Consider the following 25,515-nt stretch of genomic DNA (forward strand, 5'->3'; position numbering starts at 1 on the left):
TTCCCTCTGGAGGTCCGTCAAGGCCTGTGGCCCCTTAGCTACAAGGAGCTTTAGCCCTTCACATCCCCTCCCTCGTTAGACTCCGTCCTCCCTTTGGCCTCCTAGAGAAACACCAGAACCAGCTGACCTCACAGTGTAGATGCAGATGGGGTAGCAGCCCCAGTCTCCCTGCTAGAGGTCTGGCCACCAGGCTGCCCGAACAAAAGGCAACAAAGGGAGTAAAGCAAAGTGTGAATGAGCCAGTCCAGGGTTGGCCTTTCAGTGTGGCCCCGCGTCCCCATGTTCCTCTTCTCCTCTGGCTGCCTGTCCCTCTGACTCGGGTAGGGCAGTGGTAAGGGAGAGAACAGAAAGGGATCCAGGAATGGTGGCCAGGACTCTGTGTCACCCATACACTCACACGCAGCCTCAGCCGTGTTCCTGCCCCAGGACATGTGAGGGCTGGGGCCTGGCCCTGGTTCCAGCGATGCCGGAACCTGACCCATGTCTCCACCTGTGCGCCTTAGACAACTGGGAAGAGGAGATATTCTCCTGACCTCTAAACCATCCATCAGTCCTGGGCTGAAGCCATTTTCATCCCTGTCCTTTGGTGGCCAGTGGCATCTTACCTCATGAGCTAAACAGCAAAACAGGCCTTGAGCAGGGTGTGCCTGGATGGTGGTGGGGTGGGGGCTGGCCTCTGTGCCTGGGTGCTTTATACTTGTGATTGTGATGAGGCTGAGAGCAAGCGAGCCTGCCCACCTGACCCTCACGGCCTCCCTGTCGCCTTGTCCTCTAGGTGGGACGCTCGTCCCTGCTGGTGGGGAATCTCAAGAAGAAGTATGCACAGGGGTTCTTGCCTGAGAAACTTCCGCAGCAGGACCATACCACCACCACTGACTCAGAGATGGAGGAGCCCTATCTGCAAGGTAGTGTGCCAGACCCTGGATGCCGGGGCTTTGGTTGGGGTGGAACCGGGACATCAGCAAGGATGGAAGGTCCTTTCCTGCTGTCCATGGAGGGTCTTGGAGCCAGAAATTGTGTGAACATGGCGGTCGACCAAACGTTTCCCCCAGTGCACACTCAGCCCTGTCCCTCGAAAGTGGATAGGAGCCCCTGTCCCCGGGGAAACGTGTGTCCTCCTCTCCAGCCCCGGATCCCCGGGAGTTACTGCTGAGTTATGGGCCAGCCGGCAAGTTGCGGCCTTCCTCCACTGCTTCAGGGGCCTGCTCTCAGGAGAGGGGCCAGTGCAGAGGCACACTGGAGCAAGTAAGGGCTGCACTTGCCACAGAAGCCCCTGGCTAAATGGAGGCGGGTGGGGTGCCTGCATGGCTACCATCTCCTGGGCTCTGATACCCAGGCTGGCAGCCAGCCGGACCCCCCCCACCCCCCGCCCAGGAAGGGTAAAGTGATTGCAAACCAGCAGTGACAGACAGCATTAGCACTTTCCCTCTGGAGGGTCGCCTGCTTTCTTCTAGGGTTGTAAAGAAGGGGCGCTAGCCCTTCCCCACCGTGTTTTGTCTCCTAGCCCCTAAAAGAAGGAACTCTCAGGTGTCCAGGGTACGAAGTCATAAAACAGCAGCAAAAGTGGGTTGGCACTATCCAGGCTGCTGCTGCAGGGCACAGCTGTGGGCACGAGGAACAGGCTGGGCAGAGTGTGAGAGGCCCCAGGGCAGGCTGTGGACAGTCCTGTGGGGACCACTCACTGTCCACACTTACGAACTTTCATGCTTTCAGAGTCCAAAGAGGAGGGCACTCCCCTCAAACTCAAGTGTGAGCTCTGTGGCCGGGTGGACTTCGCCTACAAGTTCAAGCGTTCCAAGCGCTTCTGTTCCATGGCTTGTGCAAAAAGGTAAGCACGCTCACTCCACTGCTGTGCCCAGCCCCTCCCCTCTCAGGGTTGCACCTTGATGCCCAGCTCCCTATTTCCGTGCCCTGCCTGGAAGCAGTGTCCTGTCACTTGTTCACCAAGAACTCCATGAGCAGGTCCAGGCAAGCAGCGGTAAGCCCACATGGAAGGAAGAGGCATTTAGCTTGTCTGGCCCTCCTCGGCACCCCGGCACCTGGCTTTGGCAGCTCCCATCTCCGTAGGGTTTGCCTAGGCCCCCACTGGAAACGCTGCCCTGAGCCCCTGTACTGACTGCACCTCCCTTGTGAGCTCCTCCCGACTCAGAAGACAGACGCTCACAGCAGGCAGCAGTGCTTACCGTGGGCCTGCCACGCGCAGGTTTCTGTGCTGAGCGTTGATACGCATGGTGTCGTCTCGTCTTCAGAGTAACCCTGTGAGCCAGGATTGCTGTCAGGCCCTCTGTACATGATGGGAAACTGAGGCACAAGAAGTACTTGTGCCTAAAGTCTTTGAGCTGGGGATCTAGACGTCTGACTCGTAAGTGCTGTGTGGTCCTTGTGCCAAGGTGGAAGGGGCCTGAGCTCCCAAAAGAAGGGACTCTAGGCCCCCAGGCAGAAGGGCCCTGCGGACCAGTTAGAGTAGGGTTACCCCCAGCCCTCCTTCCCTGGGCTATGCTGGAGGTCCTCCCGGCACCTTTGTGATGCTTTGCCAAGCTGTCCCCCATCAGAACAGGGGACACTAGCTTCTGGGCACAGGTAACATGTGGAGTAGAATAGGGCAGCCCTGGGTTCTTCCCGTGAGCCAGGCAGTTGTGTCAAGCACGAGCTTGTGTAACTGCCAGACCAGTTACAGAAAGTGAGTGGTCTCATCCCAAACTCCAGATGGGAAAACAGAGGCTCAGGGGCTGAGTGACTTGCCCAGATTCACACAGCCAGTCCTGAGTGATGGACTTAGGATTGGAATGAGCAGACAGACTCAGATTTTGCCCCTTGGCTGCTCTTACTCCTCCTGGGGCCTGTGGGCACCCTGCGACTGCCCTGACCTCCCTTGTTCCTCTGACTCTGGCAGGTACAACGTGGGGTGCACCAAACGAGTGGGGCTTTTCCACTCAGACCGGAGCAAGCTGCAGAAGGCGGGAGCCACGACCCACAACCGCCGTCGGGCCAGCAAAGCCAGTCTGCCGACACTTACCAAGGATACCAAGAAGCAGGTGAGAGGCCAGAGGAGCCTGGAGCTCATTCTCTCAAGTCTCCACCGACTCCCCTTCCTAGCACAGCCCTGGGCGCCCACTGTCCTTTCTGCTGTGGCTGTCAGTGCTCCATCATATTCTCATTTCTCCTGATGTGTCAAGTCAAGCCTTCCCCATGTCCCTTCAGAGAGCTCTCATTTAGACCCATGGATGCTCAAGAGGGACCCAGGGTCCCTCTTCCGCGACCTTGCCTCTGCTCACCCTGTTCTCCCAGTCTGCCTCCATCTTTGACTTCTGGGGCTGCACATGAAGACATAGGCTGTCCCAGGTAGCTACGCCTGCCTTACCTGAAGGGCTAGGGGAGAAGAAGCTAACACCCTTCATCTCCCCACCTTTTTGCTTCTCGGTGCATCAGAGCACTGAATCCTTAAAGGTCTCTATCAAAAACGAGGTGTTCTGTTCATTAAGTATGTTTCAGCACCAGCTATATGCCAGCAACTGTTAGGCACTAAAGCTCTGAATTGTGCTGTAAGAACTCACAGCCTAGTGTGATGCTTTAGACCATGTGTTTTGCTGTTTATTGTTATTGTTCTGGTCTTAAACCTCTTTAAGAATCTGATGAAAGCTATAGTAAAAAACGGACACATAAGGAAATCTACATGCTCTTTCGGGTCGTGCACAGACCAGTCCCCAAAACCCGTAGAGCCCTGGTTAAAAACCCACATTTACGAGAAAGAATAGACCTGTAATGAGATTACTGCAGTGTGGGGTGGTACGTGCACCAGTAGTAGGACTCTCTGCTTAGGATCAGAGAGAGGACGTTGCAAAAGATACTTTTTGATCTAGAGTTCAAAGGTACGTAGCAGCCAGCCAGATAGAACGGGGAGACTATACCTGCTTTTGCCCAGCACTCTTGTAGAGGCGGTTTACTCCCCCATCCTGAGGAAAACTGTTTCTGCTCCCAGCCAACAGGCACCGTCCCCCTTTCAGTTACCGCTGCCCTGCAGCTAACACACAGCCAGGAGGACTCCAGCCGTTGCTCAGATAACTCAAGCTATGAGGAACCCTTGTCCCCCATCTCAGCCAGCTCGTCCACCTCCCGCCGGCGACAAGGCCCGCGGGACCTGGAGCTCCCTGACGTGCACATGCGGGACCTGGTGGGCATGGGACACCACTTCCTGCCAAGTGAGCCCACCAAGTGGAACGTGGACGATGTCTACGAGTTCATCCGCTCTCTGCCAGGTAAGGCCCTGGGAGTTCCATGCCTGCCTGGAGTAGCAAAGAATGAGAGGGCGTGAGAGACCTCACCTCCTACCCCCAGGAGAGACCACAGGTTCAGTGAGAGATGCAGGTTCAGGAACAGGGGGCAGGGATAAGCGTGAGGAGATTACTGCCCATGAGACCTTACCTTCTAGCACAGAGCCCTGACTGGTGTCCTGTGGCCAGACGCCAACATATCTGTGGGCTCTGCGAGGGGCCTGTGTGGCAGATGATGACGTAACCTACCCTATGTGTCTCCAGGGCAAGTTGGGAGGGGCGTCAGGTGGGAATGAAGGAAAACTGTCAAGGAGAACGTCAGAACACAGGACATGGACACCAAGTGGCAGTGGCCACGCAGGCCTGTGCCTGATGGAGAGGTTGCATCAGGGAGCAGCCTGGACAGAGACGCAGAAGCACGTGAGGGAGCCACAGGCCGCCCGTGACCCTGGGCATGCAGGGTCTCAGGGCGAGGATCTAGAAAGGAAGCTCGAAAGACAGAGCTCGCATCTCCACGGCTGGGCTTGTTGAGGCCCCAAAGCCTTTTCACGGTTTCTCCTGCCAGTCTCACCCAGCCACTGGCCAGGTCAGGTAGTGATGGCAGCCATAAGCCAGTTCATTCAGAGACTAAAGTGGGCTATGGTGGTTGGCTATGGTGGTTGAGAGCGGGCTTCGGACTTAAACAGAACTGGGTTCAAATCCCGGCTCTGCCACTTAACCCAGTATGTTGGTTATCTATCGCTGCAGCCCCACCGTTTGTCAGCACACAGGTGGTTGGAGTGGGCATTCTTAGGCGGCTGTGGTGTCAGCCAAGGCTGAGGCCATCTGAAGGCTCGAGTGGGGCTGTTGGCTCCATCCTCAGGTGCCTCACTCGTGATTCTCAGGGAGGGAATGGCCGTTGGCAAGAGGCCTCGGTCACCGTCCACACGGGTCTCTTCAGAACACTCATGCTCTGGTATTCTCGTGATGTGGCAGCCAGTTGACCCCCCAGGAGGAGATCTAAGAGCGCAAGGTGGAAGCCACCTGCTGTGCCCTTTATGATCTAGCCTCAGAAATCACATATTGTCACTTCAACAGTATCTTATTGACCACACAGGTCAACCCCATTCATTGTGAAGGCCTCATGAAGGCATGAAAGCAGGGGTTATTGGAGGGAGCTACTTGGAGGCCAGTTAGCGTAGTTCACCCCAGTGATTCAGGTTCCCCCCTCATGCAGCACCCCCACCCCCACCCGAGGCCCCACGGGTCTCATCCCATCACAGCAGTGGTTCAGGGTCTTAAGATCTCAGCATCTGACTCAGGTCCAGGCCCAGATGAAATTCGCTGGGTCCAGCTCCTCCAGGGGAGTTCCCCCAGTCTTCACACCTGCGAACAAGGAGGGTCTTCGTTTCCCCTCCACTAACCTAGGAGATGGTGGGACGGGCACAGGGCCATCACAGTAGATGTGCCTGTTGAAGAAGGGAGCACACAAGAGGCCTCAGGAGTCACCAGCCCACACCAGGCGTGTGTGGGCGTTTCCTTGATGACAAGGACGCCAAGCCTGGAGTGGTCCTCCTCCTCTCTGGGTCCTACCTGACCCCTCCTTCCTCTCCTTGGAAGGAGGTGGCTGGTGGAGTTGTTTGCTCAGCCTGCTTCCTGTTGCCTTTATTTCCTGTCACCTCTGGCCCTTGGAGTCCAAGTGAGCAGTGTTTCTGCCAGACGAGTCTCTCACTCTTTGTGGGCTTTTTAAATAAATCTTATTCAAAAGTGTCTTCAAGACAAGCCCTACTCCATATTAGGCTTCATCTGAAGCTGAGGGACTGAGGCCTTAACAGTGTAAGGAGCCCGTCTGTTGAATGGAGAGGCTCTGTGAGTCACACCCATAAAATCCTGAGAGAGCATTTGATCCAGCAGTTCTCTGAGGCCACACCTTAGAGCTTCCTGCAGTCTTAACAGATGATTTAAGACACCCCCGCTGTCTCATCTTTAGACTGTTTTTTTTACTGCGTCCTGGATTTGGTCTTTGCCTGGAAACCATTTTTTTTTTTTAAGATTATGTGCTGCTGAAACAAGCACTAAAAACCATTTCTTAATTTTAGCGTCATTTGCCATCTGGAGAGGCTGAGGATTTTCAGAAGCAGCAAATCCAGGCTCTTTCCTGTTTCCCAGTTTTCCCCCTCGCATTTCCCACAGCCGCGCTGGGAAGCCAGGCAGTACCTGCAGGCTCTGCCTGGGGTCCCCTGAGCCGGAGTGCTGGTTCAGTGGGAGTCTCACACTCACCAGGTCACCACCAGGAACAGTGTGGCTGAATTTTCCATTTCATACCAAGGATCCCTCTTCTTCCAGTTTCCAGTAACCATTTCCTCACTTTGCTTTAAGCCTCCCCAGCAGTCTCCTCAAAGGCCATCAGGCTTCTGTGAAGTCTCTCAGGAAACCTTAGATATTCTTCTCGAAGTCACTCCCGCCCCCACCCACTACTGCATCCCAGGCCACACCCACACTGTTAAGGGGTGGTGATGGCAGCACTCCCTCTTCCAGATACCAAAATTTGCATTAGTTATTCACTGCTGGGAAACGTTATCCCAAGCCTAGTGGCCTATAATAGTCAACATCTCAAGAGTTCTGGGGAGTGGCTTAGTGGGTACTTCTGGCTTGGGGCATCTTTCAAGGCCCCCATAATGATGGCAGCAGGAGTGCAGGTACCTACAGGCCTGGAGCTGGAGGAGCACCCTTCCCAGCCACAATCCCAGGGCAGCGGGGGGCTGACTCTGGGCAGAAGGCCTCAGTCCCTCTCCAAGTGGGCGCCTCCAGAGTGCTGCTTGAGTGCCCTCGTGACATAGTGGCTGACTCACTCCAAAAGAGATTATCCAAAAGACTAAGGTGAAGTCGCCTCCCCGGGGTAGCCCTGTCCATGGAGAGGGTGGTGGGTGAACAAGGACACATGTAAACAAGGAGGCCATGGTAGAGTCTGGCTACCCTGAGTAAGTCACTCAGCCTCTCAAGCTGTAAAGTGAGAACTGCATCGGCTTCCTCAAGGGCTGGTCGTGAGGGTTAAGTGAAATGGGGCTTCTGAAGGGCAGTGACCGCTTGTAGCCCAGGTTGACACTGTCTGTGGTCACATCCCCTCAGGCTGCCAGGAAATCGCAGAGGAGTTCCGTGCCCAGGAGATCGACGGGCAAGCTCTGCTGCTGCTCAAGGAGGACCACCTGATGAGTGCCATGAACATCAAGCTGGGGCCAGCCCTTAAGATCTACGCACGCATCAGCATGCTCAAGGACTCCTAGGGCTGGCCGGGCGCCGGGGCTCCTCCTCCCGACCGAGCAGAGCCGGTGGACACTCCTGGGGGCCCAGAGCAGGGCCGGTCAAGGGAAGGGCCCCCGCTGCGGGGCGTAGCTGGGGAGGAGGTCTCAGGACCTCCTTGGTGGCTCTCAGGGGCCTTTCTTTCTGTGGGAGGGGCAGAGAGGTAGGTGGCACAGAAGATGGGGCTTTATGCTTGTAAATATTGATAGCACTGGCTTCCTCCAAAGTCCCACGACTCTAGCCCCGCTTCTCTTCCCCTCTTTCTGTCCCCCATTTTCCAGGGGGTATGTGGTCAGGGCTCCCAACCTGAGTTGGGTCACTTCCCAGGGCAGCCGCCGGGCCTGGAGAGAGGCCTCGGAAGCCCTCGCCTGCCTTCCTCCTCTTCTTTCTCGGGGCCCAGCTCGCTCTTCCGTTGCCAGCTTCTCCCACTTCAGCCTGTTACTGAAGCCGCCAGAAGGGTTCTCCCCTCTCACCCCTGCAGGTGGAGGGAGAGAAGCTGGGCCCGGTTTGGCCACACCTGCTAGTACAGACGCCTTAACGCTGTGTGTGTGACTGTGTGACTGTGTGGGAGCCTGGACTGACTGACGGGCCGAGAGCCCCCCCGGCATCTCCGGGTGTTTTGTAGCAAACAGCCACTTAGTGCTTTGTCCCGGACTCCACTCAGCCTCGGGATGGGGAATAGGAAAAAGGGCTGCCTCGGTGCAGAGGCAGGATCAGAAAGCGATGCAGGTTAGCAGGAGATTTTCCTTTCCAGATTGTTGTGGTGTCTCTGCAGCCCTTTCCTGCACTGTGACGCCCCCCGCCCCGACTGCCCTGCTGTGTCACAGACGGCATTAAGGAAGCTGCCAGTGGGCTGGGCCACGCTGCGCCTCCTGGTCTTGCCTGTCCACCCACCCTGAGAGCCCAGTGGTGGGGCCCAGAGAACGTCCAAGGGCGGAAGAGCTGGAGTGACCGCCGAGGTGAAGAAGGCAGCCTTCGGCCTCGGCTCCCACACTTCTTTGCCTCTGGAACTTGCTGGCAGCAGTGTGAGCTGCCCGTGGAGGAGGCGGGGCAGGAAGGGCGAGGGCCGGCCTCTGACCTGCCCTGCACGCTGCAGGCTCCGGGGGAAGAGTTGGACTCTCCCCAGGGGAGGGTGGGTGCCCTTCTCAGTTCATGCTGTTCCCCACTCACACCCCCAGGCAGGGTTGGAAATGAAGGACTTTTTTAACCTTTTTTTGTTTTTTAAAAATAAATCCGTAAAATCCATTCCTTCTGTGCCTTTCTCCCCGGGGATGCCTTTCTGTGATCCTGAAGAGCTACTTTTCACCTGCAAGGAGAGGGTGGGTCCCTGGGCTGGTAGGGGGATGACCACCTTGACTGGACAGCGTATCCTCCACACTTTGCCATGTCATCTGAAGGCACACTCAGCCCCGGTTCAGGTCCCACCTGTTCTTCACGGGTATTCCTTGGGAGTGCAAGGGTCCAGGGCCCCTTCAACTCTGAGCCTGCCGACCCGCCACTGCCACTGGGGAGACAGGACGCTGTTCGTCAGGAATACCTGGCACACCAGAGGCAGAGCCCAGAGCTCCCCACCCTCACGCGCACCTGTGGTGGGTGCGGCTCCGTGTCCAGCACCGCCCTTGGGGTGACTGCCTCACTCGACAGCTGAGCATTCTTTGGATGCTGGAATAGCGAACTATTAGGAGAGTCTCTGCCACAGGAGGCGATTGCCTAAGCCTCGAATAAAGAAGGGGCCTTCCAAGCACAGGCCGTTTGTGCACTCAATTAGTCTGTAACAGAGGGGCCCAGGGAGATTGATTAGCAGGGACCTTCTGAGAACTAATACCCACATCTTGATGACAACTCTGCAGAAAACCTTTAAGATGTAACTACTTCCTGGAAGAAGAGGAGAAACAAACAACTGACTAGTTGACCACCCACAGGATGGAGCTAGGACTTGGGAAGTCTGGTCTACAGAAGGTCGGGAATGGCTAGCCGGACAGGGGCCAGCATGGGACCCTGGGCTGAGGGAGAGTGGGGAGGGTCCCCCATGAAGACCCCCGTGTTGCCCACCCCACTCCAGGGCAGGGGAGCGGGCCACTGTGGCCTGTGCAGCTTGGCGAGTCCATGCTGGACCTCGACTTTTGCTTTCTGGAGGACAAAGCCAGGCCCAGCTGGAGAGTCCTTGTATGTGAGGTGGGAGAGGGAGCTGGAACTCCTGAAAGAGGATAGCGTGGATCTGCAGGGCTGACACAGGTAAACACACCCCTGCTGTCTCCACTCTGGGTGGAAGGCCTCAGTCTGAAGGGTGCTTCCTTCAACATATTTGCTCCTGATGTTCATGCTTTACACAGAATTTTGCAAAACTTTTGATCGTGACCGACAGTTTGTTCCCCACCCTCATATATGTACTAAGATGTATGTAACTGAAGCAAAACAATAATACCTATCCTGATGTAAAATACATTCTGCTAATTTTCAGTTCATGTTCATAATTTTAAAATCTTGGTCATGATCTATGAATTGATTTCTGATGAATCATATTCTGCACTTGAAAAAAAAAACCCGCCTGGTGTAAACCTTCCCAGAACCTTTCCATCTTACAGTCTTGTGTTGCCCTTACCCTATCCTGGCTGACTGGTATGCACACACTGTTTTACTGAAGAGGTCAAGGGCTCCTGGAGGTGAAGTGTGCAAAGTCTCAATCAGGTACCCTTGAGTTGTGGCTGGAACTCTGCAGAACAGGGTTCTCGATGGGTGGCAAACACCACAGAGGACCTGAAGAGGGGCACAAGGACCTGCCCCCCCGCCACCCCCAGGGGAGGAAAAAGCATTGGGACAACATGACTCAGTGCCTCTGGCCAACCAGAGCCACCTACTCAGATCCACCCTCTTCAAGGTGATTGGCCCCAGGGCAGGGGGTTCTCTCCGGGCAGTTCGTCCCACTTGGTCCTGGGGGCGTGGTTTCTGATACATGGCCTGGAACGGCTTTGTTCCAGTCACCAGGTCATTTCTTCCCTGGCTCTTGGCTGAGGTGGTTCTCAGAAGTCTGTCCCACCTGCTCCTTGACATGGCTTTCAGGGAAGGACCCAGGTGAGCGGGGACGCTGCCAGTGTCTGGGGGAAGATGGGGCATGACAACTGTCCTGAGAGGAGTCCAGTCTGGTGGCCAGAACAGTCAAGGAGGCACCAAGGCTGGCCCGCTGAGAATGAGCTGAGTCATAGAGGTCCTTGGGGGAAAGTGGCTGGACGGGCATCGCCGTGGGGTATGGTCAGTCCAGGGCACAAATGGGGCAGTGGGGGAAGACAGCATCCTGGGAGATCTCGTAGCTTGTGAAGAGTATGGTGACTCTCCTGCTGCCCTTAACTCTGACCCCATGGTGAACAGAAAACAGACTTTGGGATGCACTTCCCACTGAAACAGAGCTCTCTATTCCCACTGGGAGTGACCGTCCTGGTCTGCAAATTTATTCCCGCTTAGGAACTAACAATTGATCTTTAACCACCTCCTGAAAGTGAGGAGGGTCCAGGAGCCAGTGTGAGGCGGCCTTGAGAGATGGCCTCCTGCAGGTGGGAGCTGGGTGGGGGGTCCTTTTAAAATTATCTGAGCAAGGAACTGGGAACAGTGGGTCAGGCAGATGCCTCTGTGGACTAGGGTTCCCAGGCTGGGACATGGGAGGAGGGATTGGCAGGACCTGATGGGTGCTCGTTGAAGGCCTAGGTGTCAGAACCCTCCCAGGCCTGACAGAGCCCACCTGGACCACTTGGGGATGGCTCTGCCTGGCTGCCCTGGATGGAGGGACTGGCTAAGAGCATGGGATGGCAGAGAAGGCTCTGCTCCAGCATTTTCTGCCCTTGCCAACCCACCCACCCCATGGTGTCCCTGTAGGGGGCAGCCTCGTTTCCAAGAGCAACTGTAAAATAGCTCCATAATGTTTATATTTATTACATATTGAAAGGATATATTGGATTAAATTATTAAAACTTCAGTTTTTTCCACTCTCTCAACATGGCTACTATTACTAGAAAAATTTAATTTATATTCCTGGCTCACATTATATTTCTATTTTCTCATGTTTTTATAAAAGAACAGAGATGTACACGTCTATGTACATTTTATAAAAGAACACAGATGCACAGGTGCACGGGTACGGGAGCCTTCCCCTCACAGAAGTGAGGTCGGCCTCTATGCACAGTTCTGTTACTTCCTCTTCCACTGAGTCCCTTAGGCCCTCTTTTCCAGAGAGCACGTATCCACCAACCTCATCCTTTTCAATGGCCAGGCTGCTCTCCATTGCACGCGGATGCATTACTCATTCACCCTCCTCTCCACGGACCAACACTGGGGTGGTTTATCTCCATCTACTTTTTCCAGCAATACTCGGAGAACCACCTTGGTCTGCTGGCTGTGCAGTCTCATTTCCAGAAGGGTAAAGTTGGGTCTGGTGTGAGTGTGTGAAATGGTTTTGTAGGCCCTGTAGGCAGGACTGAGGTGGACTTCACCTTGCAGTCACTAGAAAGGCTTAAAACTGCTTGCTCTTTCCAAATGGCTCTGTATTTTTCCTTCATTAAAAGAAGCAATAAAAGCACATTAGAGACAGGTGGGAGGAAAAATAAAGGAAAAAAAAACCCTCCTGTAACCAATTACACAGATACTTCTTCCTTTTAGTCTTCTGGTGCATGTTTTCATTAGTAGACCTGTAATCACAGTGCCCATAAATTTTAGATCTTGCTTTTTCCATTGAAGGTTTTTGTGTAAGATCTTTCCATGTGACTACAGAATTTTCATAAAAAGTTTACTTCGCTGGACACTGGGGCCTTTTCCAGTTTATCTGAGCAGCCCGCGCAATGCCTTCTCCATGGGTGCTCTCCAGCCCTTGTTCAACCAAGCTCGTCTCCCTATGTAAAAGAAACACACACGCCTCCATCAGTCTCAATCCCTCAGCCTCTTCAGTTCCCATCCTTTCTCTTTCCTTTTACACAGACTTCTGGGAAGAGCCCCCTGCCCCTCCCTCCATTTCCTCCTCTGCTCACTCAGCCCCCTGCCCGCCCCCAGCCGTGTCCTCGGTGCTGGGCCCTGGCTCTCCGCCCCAGCTCTCTCCCTCCTCCACAGCATCCTTGCCCTCCGTGGGAATCCCAGAACTCTCTCCTGAGGCTGCCTGCCTGCCTTCTGGGCTCCTTAACCCCAATCAGACTAGTAGCCTTCATCTCCTTTGCTAGTCCCCCAGTCCTGCCCACCCAACCTCGACAGCCATTCATCACCTACTCCTCCCAACCCTCTGCCAACACTGACCTGTCTTCCTGCCTCCATGCCCCCTGCCTCCCACTCCATGTCCAGGCTGGAGTATTTCTCAAATAAAAATCTGGCTGCAGCACTTTTTGAAGGGAAGGCCCTGAAAAGGGTTCCCCAGGGCTTCAAGATGAAGTCCAAACCCCTTAGCCTAGAATGTGGGTCCTGGGTGATCTGGTTCCGGCTTATCCCCAGCCTCACCTTTCATCACTCCCCATCCACACTCCACCCACCCCTGTGGAGGACCTACAGTCCCACATGCTTTCTCTCTCTCACTTCCTCACTTCTACACATTGCTGTCCCTTTTTCACGGACCTCCCTTTCCCCTCCACTGTCTTCTCTGCCTGGATAACTTCTAATCCTTCAGGTCCTAGCTTAAAGGGCACCTCCTCCAGGAAGCTTCCCTGACTTCCTCCCCATGTGTCCAGGCTCAGGTGCCATCCACTAGTTTGCCCTTAATGCTATCTTGTATTTACACAGCCTTTGCTATGCTGTTCCATTCCTCTCTTTGCCATCTGTCCTCTGACCCCATTCCCCTCTTTCTGGCCATCACATCTTCCTGACCCTGCTCCTGGAAGACAAGGTCTGTGTCTCGCTCACCTCTGAATCCTTGACCTAGCGCAGTGCTCAGTTCTGAGCTTGTGACCACTAAGCGTGGGCTGAATGCATGAATGAGCAGAAACTAGTGAACATCTTGATGCATAAAGTTTTCCCATGCTGAAGATGGTCTCCTTTGAACGGGTTCCCAGAAGCTGCAGTGATTGGATTAAAAGGGATGACTGCTGAAAGTTTCAATTCCCACAGCTAAGGAGCTTTCCATGAAAGCTGTAGTGATTTATATCCCACCGGCAGGTGTAAGAGTGCTTGTCTCGCTGTATTCTCACAGCGTGGCTATTTTCATTTCTTTTTAAAAAGTGCTCATTTTATAGGCAAAACATCTCGCCTGGTTCTAATCCGTAAGTCTTTGATTACTGTGAGGGTGAACATCTTTCCATATGTTTGCCTACTAAATGCATTTCCCCTTTGAAGATTTCCCTCATGCAATGTGGACACAGTTAAGGCAGCTGGCATTTTATGAGCTGACTCTGGGGGCTGTTCGGGGGAGGGGGAACTGGGAGCAGGCAGGTCCTGGTGGGGATGAGCAGGCAAGGTCACTGTGGGGGTTGGGGGGATAGGTGCGGCAAAGAAGGGGGAGATCAAGGAGGCAAAGCCAACACACCCTGAGGACTCGCAACAGACAGTGGGCGAGGCAGAGGGAGGGGTCAGTGCACCCAGGTTTGGCCACCTGAACAGAACCATGCGTCCAACGGAGATGCACGGGTGAATATGTACATACACAACTGCAAGGGGCCTCTCTGACCTATTTACTGGATACACCTGCTGAGGAACAGTGACATGGGGCAGCAGGAAAGGCAGGGGCATGAGGGTTTGATCAGGCTGCCTTCTTGGAAGAGACTGGAGGAGGCAGATTTTGGAAGGACTTTATAGGGCAGGGAGGGGAGCTGGGAGTTTGTGCTGAGAATCCTGAGGGCTTGTTCAGCAACGATAATATGAATGATAATCAACGATAGCTAAAGCTTATTGAGCTGTTACTGTGTGCAAGGCCTTGTTCTAATCACTTAGCAGGTATGAACTCAGTAGCCACCACAGCCCTCTAAGGTAGGTAATCTTATGAAGTACATGTCTAGATGAGCAGACTCAAGTGTAGAGGCCCAGAATCTTGCCCGAGGTCAGAGAGCTAAGAAGTGGTGGCCTGGGATTCAAACCTGGGGGTCTAGCTCCAGTGGCCAGGCTCCTCACCACAGGGGTTCAGTCTATCTAGAGACACTGGAACCCAGCAGGGGTAAGGAGAGCTGGAGGAGACCCCCTCACCCCCTGCCGAGGAGCTTATTAAAATTCTCAACTTTCAGAGCCCTTCTGGAAAACAAGCAACTACGGACAAATCGCAAAGTCCACCTCCTTGGAGCCAGCAATGGGGTTGCTGAGCTCTGCTGGAGGGACCCCACTCCATGACTGGAGCCGCCATAGACCTACAGTCCCCTGACTGCAGCCTGCCCTCCAGGAAGCCCAGCAACTCATCCCTAAGCCCCAGATGCTCTCAACTCCCAGCCACAAACTTCCCTGCATTCCCTTCCAGACTCTTCCCTGTCCAAGTTCGATCCGACCCAGGCGAAGCACCCTGTTACTATCCCCCATATCTGCTGCTGGGGAAAAGCAAAAAAAATTACACATCTACATGCTCATCAGAAATGACCTGGTTAGGCAAATGATGCCGTCCCAATCAAAGGCATATTAGGCAGCCGGAAAAGAGGGTGAGGAAGCGCTTCAAGAATGCAGATGGACATAATGGTCCATGGAAAATGCAAGGTGGAGCGACCATTTGTGGGGGGAAAGCCAAGGAAGGGATGGAGGGAAGGAGAAAGAACTTGCTACCGCATTTATATTTGCCTGTCTATGCATAGACTAGCCCCCTGCAGAGGGTACTGGGTGGCTAAGAACAGGAGAGACTGCACTATCTACCCTCTTCTGTACCTTTCAATGTCTGTGCCAAATGACAGAATAATATATTAACATTAAATCACATCATTTTTCATATATAAATGTATATGTGTGATGAGTTGCTGATGCTCCTTCCAACTCAGTCGATAAAGAATCTGCCTGCAATGTAGGAGACCCCTGTTCAACTCCTCGGTCAGGAAGATCCACTGGAGAAGGGAGAGGTTACCCACTCCAGTATTCTTGGGCTTCCCTTGTGGCTCAGCTGGTAAAGAATCCACCCACAATGTGGGAGACCTGGGTTTGATCCCTGGGTTGGAAAAATTTCCTGGAGAAAGGAAAGGGAAAATACTCCAGTATTCTGGCCTGGAGAATTCCATGGACTGTATAGTCCATGAGATCACAAAGAGCCGGACACGACTGAGCGACTTTCACTTTCATTCACTTTCACTCCCCACCTCCCAGGGCCTGGAAGAAAATCTTCTGCCAGCTGATCCTACTTGCACTTGGCATCTTAGGGCTGCTCCTGTTCGGGCTTCCTGTACTCAGGTATAACCCCTTCCCCAGCCCTCACAATGGGACGAGCAGGGGCAGGGCCCAAGTGGCCCTTTCCAAGTGCCTCCTTGAGGGATGAGGAGTGGCAGCTGTCACGGCTGCACAAGCATCCTCGGGGGCTCTCCCCCCTTGGAAGTAGCAGAGAAAGAGGGCTCCTGAGCAGGCTGGCACCCCCCTCACTACTGCTCCCACCCCACAGGCATCTGGAAGTCCTCATCCCTATGGGTGTCTGCCCTCTGGCCAGAACGCCCCTGCTGAGAGACAACTTCACAGGTCCCCTGCATCCTGGGTGAGAAGCCACCACCTCTCCCACTCTGAGAACACCCCCACACCCTACCGAGCTCTGCCCCAGTGTCCCTGTCCTCCTCGCATCCCCAACCCTGGCAGGGCTAGGCACTCCACCCAGGGCCCCTACTCTGCTGGATCTGGGACAGAGATTTCTAGGGGCAGGCCTGGGTGGTCCCGAGGGCCCAGGACTAGTGGGGGGTGGCAGTGAACATTCACCCAGCAGGTGAATGGATGAACCTGTCTCTCCCTCACTGCCCCGGCCAGGGCCCCCGAGGTCCTAACCTGTACTTCCTGGGGGGCTCCCATTATTTGGGATGGCACCTTCAACCCAGACGTGGCCCAGAAAGAGGCTGTACAGCGGAACCTCACTGTGGGTCTGACTGTCTTTGCTGTAGGCAGGTAAGGCCTGGGGAGGGAAATGGTGGCATCCTAGCAGGAAGGAGTGGGGATGCATGTGATATAGCAAGTGGGGCACCCCATTCTCCTGGGCCATAGGATGCCAAGGAGAAGCAGAGACAGCACCCCTTGTCCAGACCCCCATGGTGAGGGCAGACCCCTCCTCCCTGGACACCAACGCCATGGAATCCACCCGGCACAGGCAGCCAGGAGCTCAGAATCATAACCAAGAAGGAATCTGCCCAGGGTCTGGGACAGATCCATCCGGAGGCCTTGGGTTTTCGGTGAGAAAATGGTCTTTTCAGGTGAGACTTGTGAGAGCAGACGACGACTGGGTAAACAGAGGGGCTGGCCCAGCGGCAGAAGGGCCCGTGGCCAGTGGCTCAGGCACAAGCACAAGCACCCAACAAGGGGAAGCGGGAGGCTGGCCAAGCAACTCTGATGGCAGGAAAGGGACTGGGGAGCTGAGGGCTTTTGCAAGGGAGCGAATCTGGGCTGGGTAAAGAGGGATGTGAAGAAAGGGAGATGCTGAGAATGGCAGCGTCAGCAGACCAGAGGACTCTGAGGAAGGGCTGTTGGGGGTGGAATCACAGGACATGGGCTGGAAGGATGGGGGCTCCCAGAGTGGGACATATGAAGGCTGCAACTTTGGCGGGGGGCCCAGACTGATGATGACCAAGTCTAGAGAGAGGCCATGGGGGCAGCTGACTGAATGGGGAGGGGACAGGATCAGGACAGGAGGCCAATCGAGGATATGAGGGGCCCCCAGGTATGGAGAAGGAGCCCTGAGTAGTAGGTGGAGAAGAAATCTCAGGGCACTGACTTTTTCATCTCCCCATTATGGACAGCAGGCTCTCCAAGCTGGTATTCACCTTCCAGTAGTGAGGCAAAGTTCTGGCTAAGAGCAGCAATCAGATCCTGCAATCTAAGGGCACAGAGAGGTAGAGTTTAAGGCAATCTAAGGAAAAGTTTCTAATAATGGAACGGGCTGCTTTGGGAAGGCAGTGAGAGCTTTGCATCCAGAAAAAGATATCTAAAAGTCTGGGGAAGGAATTCTGTCATCAGATACCCCAGACAACTGCTCAAGGTTCCTCCAAATTTGTACCCCACACTCTGGAAGGGAGAGAAAGTCAGGAGGGCCCCTGGAAGGCCAGGGAGCAAACAGGACAAGGGCTGACCAGGCAGCCAGGTGGGCTGAACTGTGGCTTCTCCAGGACCGTGGTGCCCCCACTTCTGTTCTGGATGCTGAGTAAGGGGTTTCTCCACCAGCCTTCAGAGCTCAGTTGGTAAAGAATCCACCTGCAAAGCAGGAGACCCTGGTTCAATTCCTGGGTTGGGAAAATCTGCTGGAGAAGGGACAGGCTACTCACTCCAGTATTCTAGGGTTTCCCCTGTGGCTCAGGTGGTAAAGAATCTGTCTGCAGTGCAGGAGACCTGGGTTCAATCCCTGGGTTGGGAAAATCCCCTGGAGAAGGAAAAGGCTATCCACTCCAGTATTCTGGCCTGGAGAATTCCATGGACTGTATAGCCCATGCGGACGCAAACAGTCGACACAACTGGAGCGATTTTCGCTTTCACTTTCCACCAGCCTGAGGGACCCAGAGTCTCTGGGACCAGAAATTTCAGGGTCCTAAGTTCCAAGGTTCTATAAACCCAACATAGGACGCTGAGGCTTCTAAGTCTCTAATTCCAGCTTCTCCCAGTTCCACCCAGAATACAGCAAGTGCAGGTAAGGATACAGGCTCTAATGCCAGGCTGGGTTCAAATCCTGGTTTCACACTTACCAACTGTGTGTACACTTGGACAAGTTAATAAAGCTCTTTGTGACTCAGTTTCCTCACCTGAGATAAAGATAATAATGGTGAAGATTAAATGAGATAATGCACATTACTTTGAAAACTGTCTGCCACATGATTAATGTTCTAAAATATCAGGCATTATTACTATTATTTTAGGATCCCAGGATTCCAAAGTGTGTTTATAGAAAGTTACTAGTATTGCAAACATCCCACTTACCTAGGTTTGTGGTTTGTCACCACAAACTCAATGACAGAAAACAATTCATTATTACCATTGCTCAGGGTCTTGTGGCTCAGGAATTCCGACAGGACTCAGCAACGGGGGCCCCTCCCTGCTCCCAAACTTTTGGGTCCCCACCAGGCCAGTAGCCTGCAGAAAACCGGAGGGCGCTTTTCTCCATGGCTAGCTCAGGCTCTCTCACTTCGTGGCAGCCTCAGAGTGCTTAAGCAAAGGGCCAGAGCTCTAAAGAGACAAAGGCTAACGGGCCAGTCCTCCCAAGGACCAGCACAGCATCCCTTTCTTGGGACTCCACTGACCTAGGCGGTCAGGGAGTGCCGCGTTCAAGGGCAGGGACACAGAGCCCCTGTGGGCAGGGATGGCAAACAATGGGCAATGATTTTTAATTCACCTCGGACGACTCTGGGGCTGAATAGTTCTGGAGTTCTGGGGTCTGGGGTTGCAGGGTCCCAGGAAGGACATGGGGAGGGCTGGTAAGCCCAACGACTCCTCGGACTCCGGAGGGCGCAGCGGCCGGGCTGATTTGGCCTGGCCCCGCCCCGCCCGGCAGGTACCTGGAGAAGTACCTGGAGCGCTTCCTGGAGACGGCCGAGCAGCACTTCATGGTGTTCACCGAGCGTCCGGCCGCGGTACGCCGCGTGCCGCTGGGCCCGGGCCGCCGGCTGCGCGTGGAGCGCGTGGGACGCGAGCGCCGCTGGCATGACGTGTCCATGGCGCGCATGCGCGCGCTGCACGCAGCGCTGGGCGGCCGCCTGGGCCGCGAGGCGCGCTTCGTGCTCTGCATGGACGTGGACTAGCACTTCAGCGGCACCTTCGGGCCCGAGGCGCTGGCCGAGTCGGTGGCGCAGCTGCACGCCTGGCACTACCGCTGGCCCCGGCGGCTGCTGCCATTCGAGCGCGACGCGCGGTCGGCCGCCGCCCTGGGCCCCGGGGAGGGCGACTTCTACTACCACGCGGCCGTGTTCGGGGGCAGCGTGGCGGCCCTGCGGCGGCTGACGGCGCACTGCGCGCGGGCCCTTCAGCGGGACCGCGCGCGCGCGGCCTGGAGGCGCGCTGGCACGACGAGAGCCACCTCAACAAGTTCTTCTGGCTGCACAAGCCCGCCAAGCTGCTGTCGCCCGAGTTCTGCTGGAGCCCCGACATAGGCCGCCGGGCCGAGATCCGCCGCCCGCGCCTGCTCTGGGCGCCCAAGGAGTATGCCTTGCTACGTCGCTAGCGGTGCACTGAGCCCCGGAGGTCCCAGACGCTGGCGGGGCCCCTTCTGCAAGCGGAGTGGCGCTGGAGGGGACGGAAGGACTGCATGAAAACCTGCCTGGCTGCGGGGATGGGGGACAGGGGGCTGGAGGAGGCCCGGCCTTGGGGGAGTGCCTCTCCGAGGCGGGCGGTCCATCCCTTCCCCAACTTTGTACAGCGACCCAGGCACCACCAGCTCCCTGGAAACCTTTCATTTCTGACCTTACTGAGTTCAGCAGAGGCCCCACCCCCGAAGAGATGTTTTAGCCCCTTCCTCATACCCCCCACTTAAAAAAAGGGGGGGACTGAGGCCCAAAAAGGGAACGTAACTGTCTAAGGACCCAGAGCATCTGTGAGTCAGTCAGTGAGGTCAGCAGCTGGAAAGTCAGGACGGGCCCACAGGCCAAATAGAGCTGCCGCTGGGCAGGAGCCCCAGATGGAGAAACACAGTGGCATCCGGTTCACCTCCCCCGCTCTCGGCAGGGTTTGTACATATTTAAGCAATGCGATAATAAAATACATTACTCCACAGTGTCCTTGTGGCCCTTTCTCCTGGAGAATCCAGATTCATTAAAAAAAAAAAAAAAAAAAAAACATTTACTCGCCATGGGACCCACGGCTGTTGAGCCATAGTGTCTGGGAGATAAATTTCCTTATCCGTGGCTGCTGTCCAGACTCTTCATCCTCAATAGAGAAAGATGCATGTTCCGAATGGGAGCATGAAGTCATCAGGCCTTCCAGGAAAGGTGGTTCCCTCCGGGAAATAGGTGCAGAGTTGGGGAAGTTATCTGCTGGAAGTCCCTGAGATATTGTCTTAACAGCTGAAAACTAGAGGCCCGGAGAGGGTGGGATTTCCCTCCGGGTCTCCTGAACCATTTCTGTAATGTTCTCATAGACCTTCAATTTTTAACAGCCTCCACTGTTTTCAGGTGGGACAACAGTTCTGTAAGCCAACTCTGATGGCTTACACAGTAACCATTTTTTCAAACCATTTTTACAAACATTTTATCAACACAGTTGATGATGATCTCCCCTCTCCAAAGCAGTTCCTAGGTCCCAGTGTCTCCTGCCTAAACTAGATTAGCAGAACCCAGGAGGCCTTTTGGACTCTTGGTTAGAGCTAAGAACAGGCCAGGTGTGCCCGAGAACAGGTTATTACTTGATGACTCTAAGCTGACATCCCTTCCTCTGGTGGGAGAATGTCCACCTTACCCTGCAGCATTCACTAAAAGCCACACAGACCGACTCCTTGGCCAGCAGAGACCTGAGTTCGGATAGGTAAGATCTGGTTAGGAATCAGCTCCCTTTCTGACTCTGTGCATGGCTGTGGACTAGATCCTTAACCTTTGTTGAGTTTGTTTTCTCATATGTCAAGTGGGGATGCCAGTCACCCTCCGTGCAGGTGTTGTGACGCTCCAGAAAATAACTTGCCTTCTCCCGCTCCTTGCCTGCCCCTTCTCCAGCAACTTCAAGGAGTGCAGAGGAGTCAGCAAAGGCCAGTCATTTCCTGTTTTAAAGAGGAAGTGATGGCAGGAGTCAGGGGTTTTCTGGAGCTGGGCTGGAGCAGCCTCCTGCGGTGGGTTGAGACCTTTCTGAGGAGGGGGAGGGGTCAAGGAAGCTGCAGGGGAACAAAGTGGATGATCACTTGGCAGCAGGTCGTCCTTTGTCCCAGAGGCCCACCGTGAGGGTGGGGCTGTAGAGGCAGGAATAAGCTCCTTCTGCAATTCCTCATCAGTATCTCTGTCAATCATTCTCCTCAGTACCCATCCTGCGACCCTCAAGGACCCAATAAGCTCCTGGGAGCTTCCAGGTGAGCCGGTGAAAATCAGACTCCCATTCCCCTAGCGTCACTGCTACATGCAAAATCTTCACAGCCATCCTTAGTTCCATGCCAGCTCAGATGTCATCCCCCCAAATTCCCAAACATCGACAGCCCTCTGTAATCAGAGTTCACTGATCATAAAGGACATAGATTCATCAAGGCTACATCAAATAATAACAAGTTACATTTATTGGGTACTTACTGTGTTGCAGACACAGTTCTAAGCCTTAGATATCTATTGATTCATTCAGTCCTCATATCCATCCTATAAGTTACTATTATTATCCTCATATTACCCATGAGAAAATCGGGCACAGAGAGGTTAACTAACTTACCTGCTGCTACACCATTTAGTTCAGTTCAGTTGCTCAGTGATGTCTGACTCTTTGTGACCCCATGAATTGCAGCACGCCAGGCCTCCCTGTCCATCACCAACTCCCGGAGTTCACCCAAACTCATGTACATCGAGTCGGTGATGCCATCCAGCCATCTCATCCTCTATCATCCCCTTCTCCTCCTGCCCCCAATCCCTCCCAGCATCAGGGTCTTTTCCAATGAGTCAACTCTTTGCATGGTCAAAGTACTGGAGTTTCAGCCTCAACATCAGTCCTTCCAATGAACACCCAGGACTGGTCTCCTTTAGGATGGACTGGTTGGATCTCCTTGCAGTCCAAGGGACTCTCAAGAGTCTTCTCCAACACCACAGTTCAAAAGCATCAATTCTTCGGCGCTCAGCTTTCTTAATAGTCCAACTCTCACATCCATACATGACCACTGGAAAAACCATGGCCTTGACTAGACAGACCTTTGTTGGCAAAGTAATGTCTCTGCTTTTTAATATACTATCTAGGTTGGTCATAACTTTCTTTCCAAGCAGTAAGTGTCTTTTAATTTCATGGCTGCAGTCACAATCTGCAGTGATTTTGGAGCCCCCAAAAATAAAGTCTGCCACTGTTTCCACTGTTTCTCCATCTATTTCCCATGAAGTGATGGGACCAGATGCCATGATCTTAGTTTTCTGAATGTTGAGCTTTAAGCCAACTTTTTCACTCTCCTCTTTCACTTTCATCAAGAGGCTTTTGAGTTCCTCTTCACTTTCTGCCATAAGGGTGGTGTCATCTGCATATCTGAGGTTATTGATATTTCTCCCAGCAATCTTGGTTCCAGCTTGTGCTTCTTCCAGCCCAGCGTTTCTCATGATGTACTCTGCATATAAATTAAATAAGCAGGGTGACAATATACAGCCTTGACGTACTCCTTTTCCTATTTGGAACCAGCCTGTTGTTCCATGTCCAGTTCTAACTGTTGCTTCCTGACCTGCACACAGGTTTCTCAACAGGCAGGCCAGGTGGTCTGGTATTCCCATCTTTTGAAGAATTTTCCACAGTTTATTGTGATCCACACAGTCAAAGGCTTTGGCATAGTCAATAAAGCAGAAATATGTTTTTCTGGAACTCTCTTGCTTTTTTGATGATCCAGCTGATGTTGGCAATTTGATCTCTGGTTCCTCTGCATTTTCTAAAACCAGCTTGAACATCTGGAAGTTCACAGCTCATGTATTGCTGAAGCCTGGCTTGGAGAATTTTGAGCATTACTAGCATGTGAGATGAGTGCAATTATATGGTAGTTTGAGCATTCTTTGGCATTGCCTTTCTTTGGGATTGGAATGAAAACTGACCTTTTCTAGTCCTATGGCCACTGCTGAGTTTTCCAAATTTGCTGACATATTGAGTGCAGCACTTTCACAGCATCATCTTTCAGGATTTGAAATAGCTCAACTGGAATTCCATCACCTCCACTAGCTTTGTTCGTAGTGATGCTTTCTAAGGCCCACTTGACTTCACATTCCAGGATGTCTGGCTCTAGGTGAGTGATCACACCATCGTAATTATCTGGGTTGTGAAGATCTTTTTTGTACAGTTCTTCTGTGTATTCTTGCCACCTCTTCTTAATATCTTCTACTTCTGTTAGGTCCATACCATTTCTGTCCTTTATCGAGCCCATCTTTGCATGAAATGTTCCCTTGGTATCTCTAATTTTCTTGAAGAGATCTCTAGTCTTCCCCATTCGGTTGTTTTCCTCTATTTCCTTGCATTGATCGCTGAGGAAGGCTTTCTTATCTCTCCTTGCTATTCTTTGGTACTCTGCATTCAAATGGGAATATCTTTCAGATGACCATTATATCTACTACTGTGGGCAGGAATCCCTTAAAAGAAATGGAGTAGCCATCATGGTCAACAAAATAGTCTGAAATGCAGTACTTGGATGCAATCTCAAAAACGACAGAATGATCTCTGTTCATTTCCAAGGCACACCATTCAATATCACGGTGATCCAAGCCTATGCCCCAAACAGTAATGCTGAAGAAGCTGAAGTTGAACAATTCTATGAAGACCTACAAGACCTTTTAGAACTAACACCCAAAAAAGATGTCCTTTTCATTATAGGGGACTGGAATGCAAAAGTAGGAAATCAAGAAACACCTGGAGTAACAGGCAAATTTGGCCTTGGAATACAGAATGAAGCAGGGCAAAGGCTAACAGAGTTCTGCCAAGAGAACGCACTGGTCATAGCAAACACCCTCTTCCAACAATACAAGAGAAAGACTCTACACATGGACATCACCAGATGGTCAACACCGAAATCAGATTGATTATATTCTTTGCAGCCAAAGATAGAGAAGCTCTATACAGTCAGCAAAAATAAGACCGGGAGCTGACTGTGGCTCAGATCATGAACTCCTTATTGCCAAATTCAGACTTAAATTGAAGAAAGTAGAAGAACCACTAGACCATTCAGGTATGACCTAAATCAAATCCCTTATGATTATACAGTGGAAGTGAGAAATAGATTTAAGGGACTACATTTGATAGACAGAATACCTGATGAACTATGGACAGAGGTTTGTGACGTTGTACAGGAGACAGGGATCAAGACCATCCCCATGGAAAAGAAATGTAAAAAAGCAAAATGGCTGTCTGAGGAGGCCTTGCAAATAGCTGTGAAAAGAAGAGAAGCTACACCATTTGCAATTTATAAATACTGAATAAATTCACTGATGTGAGAGCAAGCAGGGAATTAGAGCTAGCCAAAAGATGGAGACGAAGTCAGGGGCTGAGGGTGCCACTGGCCCTTGGTCTCTTCTGTCCATCTCTGCTTCTCTGCCTCCTTTGTCCTCCTGCTTGTCTCCCGCACAACACAGCCCACCCCACCCCTGCCTACATAGGATTTTCCCTATCAGGTGCCCACCAGCTCCAAACTTGTCCCTAACTCACCAAATGGAGATTTCTGATTGGAGAGTCAGCCAGTGGTGTGCTGGTCAACGTTTAGCAACTGACTCTTGGAGGAAAACGAAAGGACAACCCGAATGACGATTTACTGGCTTATGTAACAAGTCAGTGCTGGGACTGGGCCAGGTACAGGACTCCGTGATGTGTCTCCGGCTCTCCTCTTGGCTTTGTTCAGAGTCAGCTTCATCCTGGGACTCCTGCAGCAGCAGCAACAGCAGCTCCAGTTTCACAGCCTCCAGCTATCCCAGTGACTGAGGGGACCAAGAAGGCCCCTTCACACACAGCTTCCCCATGGGGGGTCGGGGGGTCAATGTTTTGATTGCCTAGGAGGGAAATGCAGGAATTCCCCAAGAGCTTAGCAAGGCTGGCCCTGGGAGAGAGAAATTGACTCAACCATGAGTCCCCATGGAGGACTGCACTCCTCGGAGCCCTCGTGGTTCTTGGCTGCAAGTGATGGACACGAGACAGGCCATTTCCCTTCCTTCCCAATTCTGGAGGGGGTGGCGCGGGGGAGGGGAGAGGAGCGTGGAAAGGTGCCCCCCGGCCCCGCCCTCGCACAGAGCACACACACCGCTGCCAC

General features: G+C 53.3%; 2 protein-coding genes and 1 long non-coding RNA gene across 8 annotated transcripts in view; 2 read left to right on the forward strand and 1 right to left on the reverse strand.

Annotated features, from left to right (window-relative positions):
• Positions 1 to 8,795, forward strand: part of PHC2 (polyhomeotic homolog 2) — a 113,714-nt gene extending 104,919 nt beyond the window's left edge. For all 6 annotated transcript variants that reach the window (XM_070774191.1, XM_070774183.1, XM_019978692.2 and 3 more), the window contains 5 exons: positions 776 to 905; positions 1,714 to 1,828; positions 2,894 to 3,035; positions 3,980 to 4,256; positions 7,380 to 8,795. In XM_070774191.1, coding sequence (XP_070630292.1) covers positions 776 to 905; positions 1,714 to 1,828; positions 2,894 to 3,035; positions 3,980 to 4,256; positions 7,380 to 7,534 — 819 coding nt within the window. In that variant the 3' untranslated portion in view covers positions 7,535 to 8,795. The remainder of the gene's footprint in view (positions 1 to 775; positions 906 to 1,713; positions 1,829 to 2,893; positions 3,036 to 3,979; positions 4,257 to 7,379) is intronic.
• Positions 8,796 to 8,941: 146 nt separating this feature from the next.
• On the forward strand, positions 8,942 to 20,354 carry A3GALT2 (alpha 1,3-galactosyltransferase 2). Its single transcript, XM_019984246.2, is given in 6 exon segments — positions 8,942 to 10,622; positions 15,780 to 15,863; positions 16,069 to 16,158; positions 16,422 to 16,556; positions 19,141 to 19,618; positions 19,621 to 20,354. Coding segments are annotated over 6 exon segments (1,092 nt in total). The 5' UTR covers positions 8,942 to 10,503; the 3' UTR covers positions 19,807 to 20,354.
• On the reverse strand, positions 11,455 to 17,716 carry LOC139177675 (uncharacterized). The gene is made up of 2 exons (XR_011562220.1): positions 13,419 to 17,716; positions 11,455 to 12,427 (listed from the first exon to the last, which is right to left on the reverse strand). It is a non-coding gene; the product is annotated as an uncharacterized lncRNA (long non-coding RNA).
• Positions 20,355 to 25,515: the final 5,161 nt, after the last annotated feature.

The sequence above is a fragment of the Bos indicus genome, chromosome 2, assembly GCF_029378745.1.
Source record: "Bos indicus isolate NIAB-ARS_2022 breed Sahiwal x Tharparkar chromosome 2, NIAB-ARS_B.indTharparkar_mat_pri_1.0, whole genome shotgun sequence".
Lineage (NCBI taxonomy): Eukaryota > Metazoa > Chordata > Mammalia > Artiodactyla > Bovidae > Bos > Bos indicus.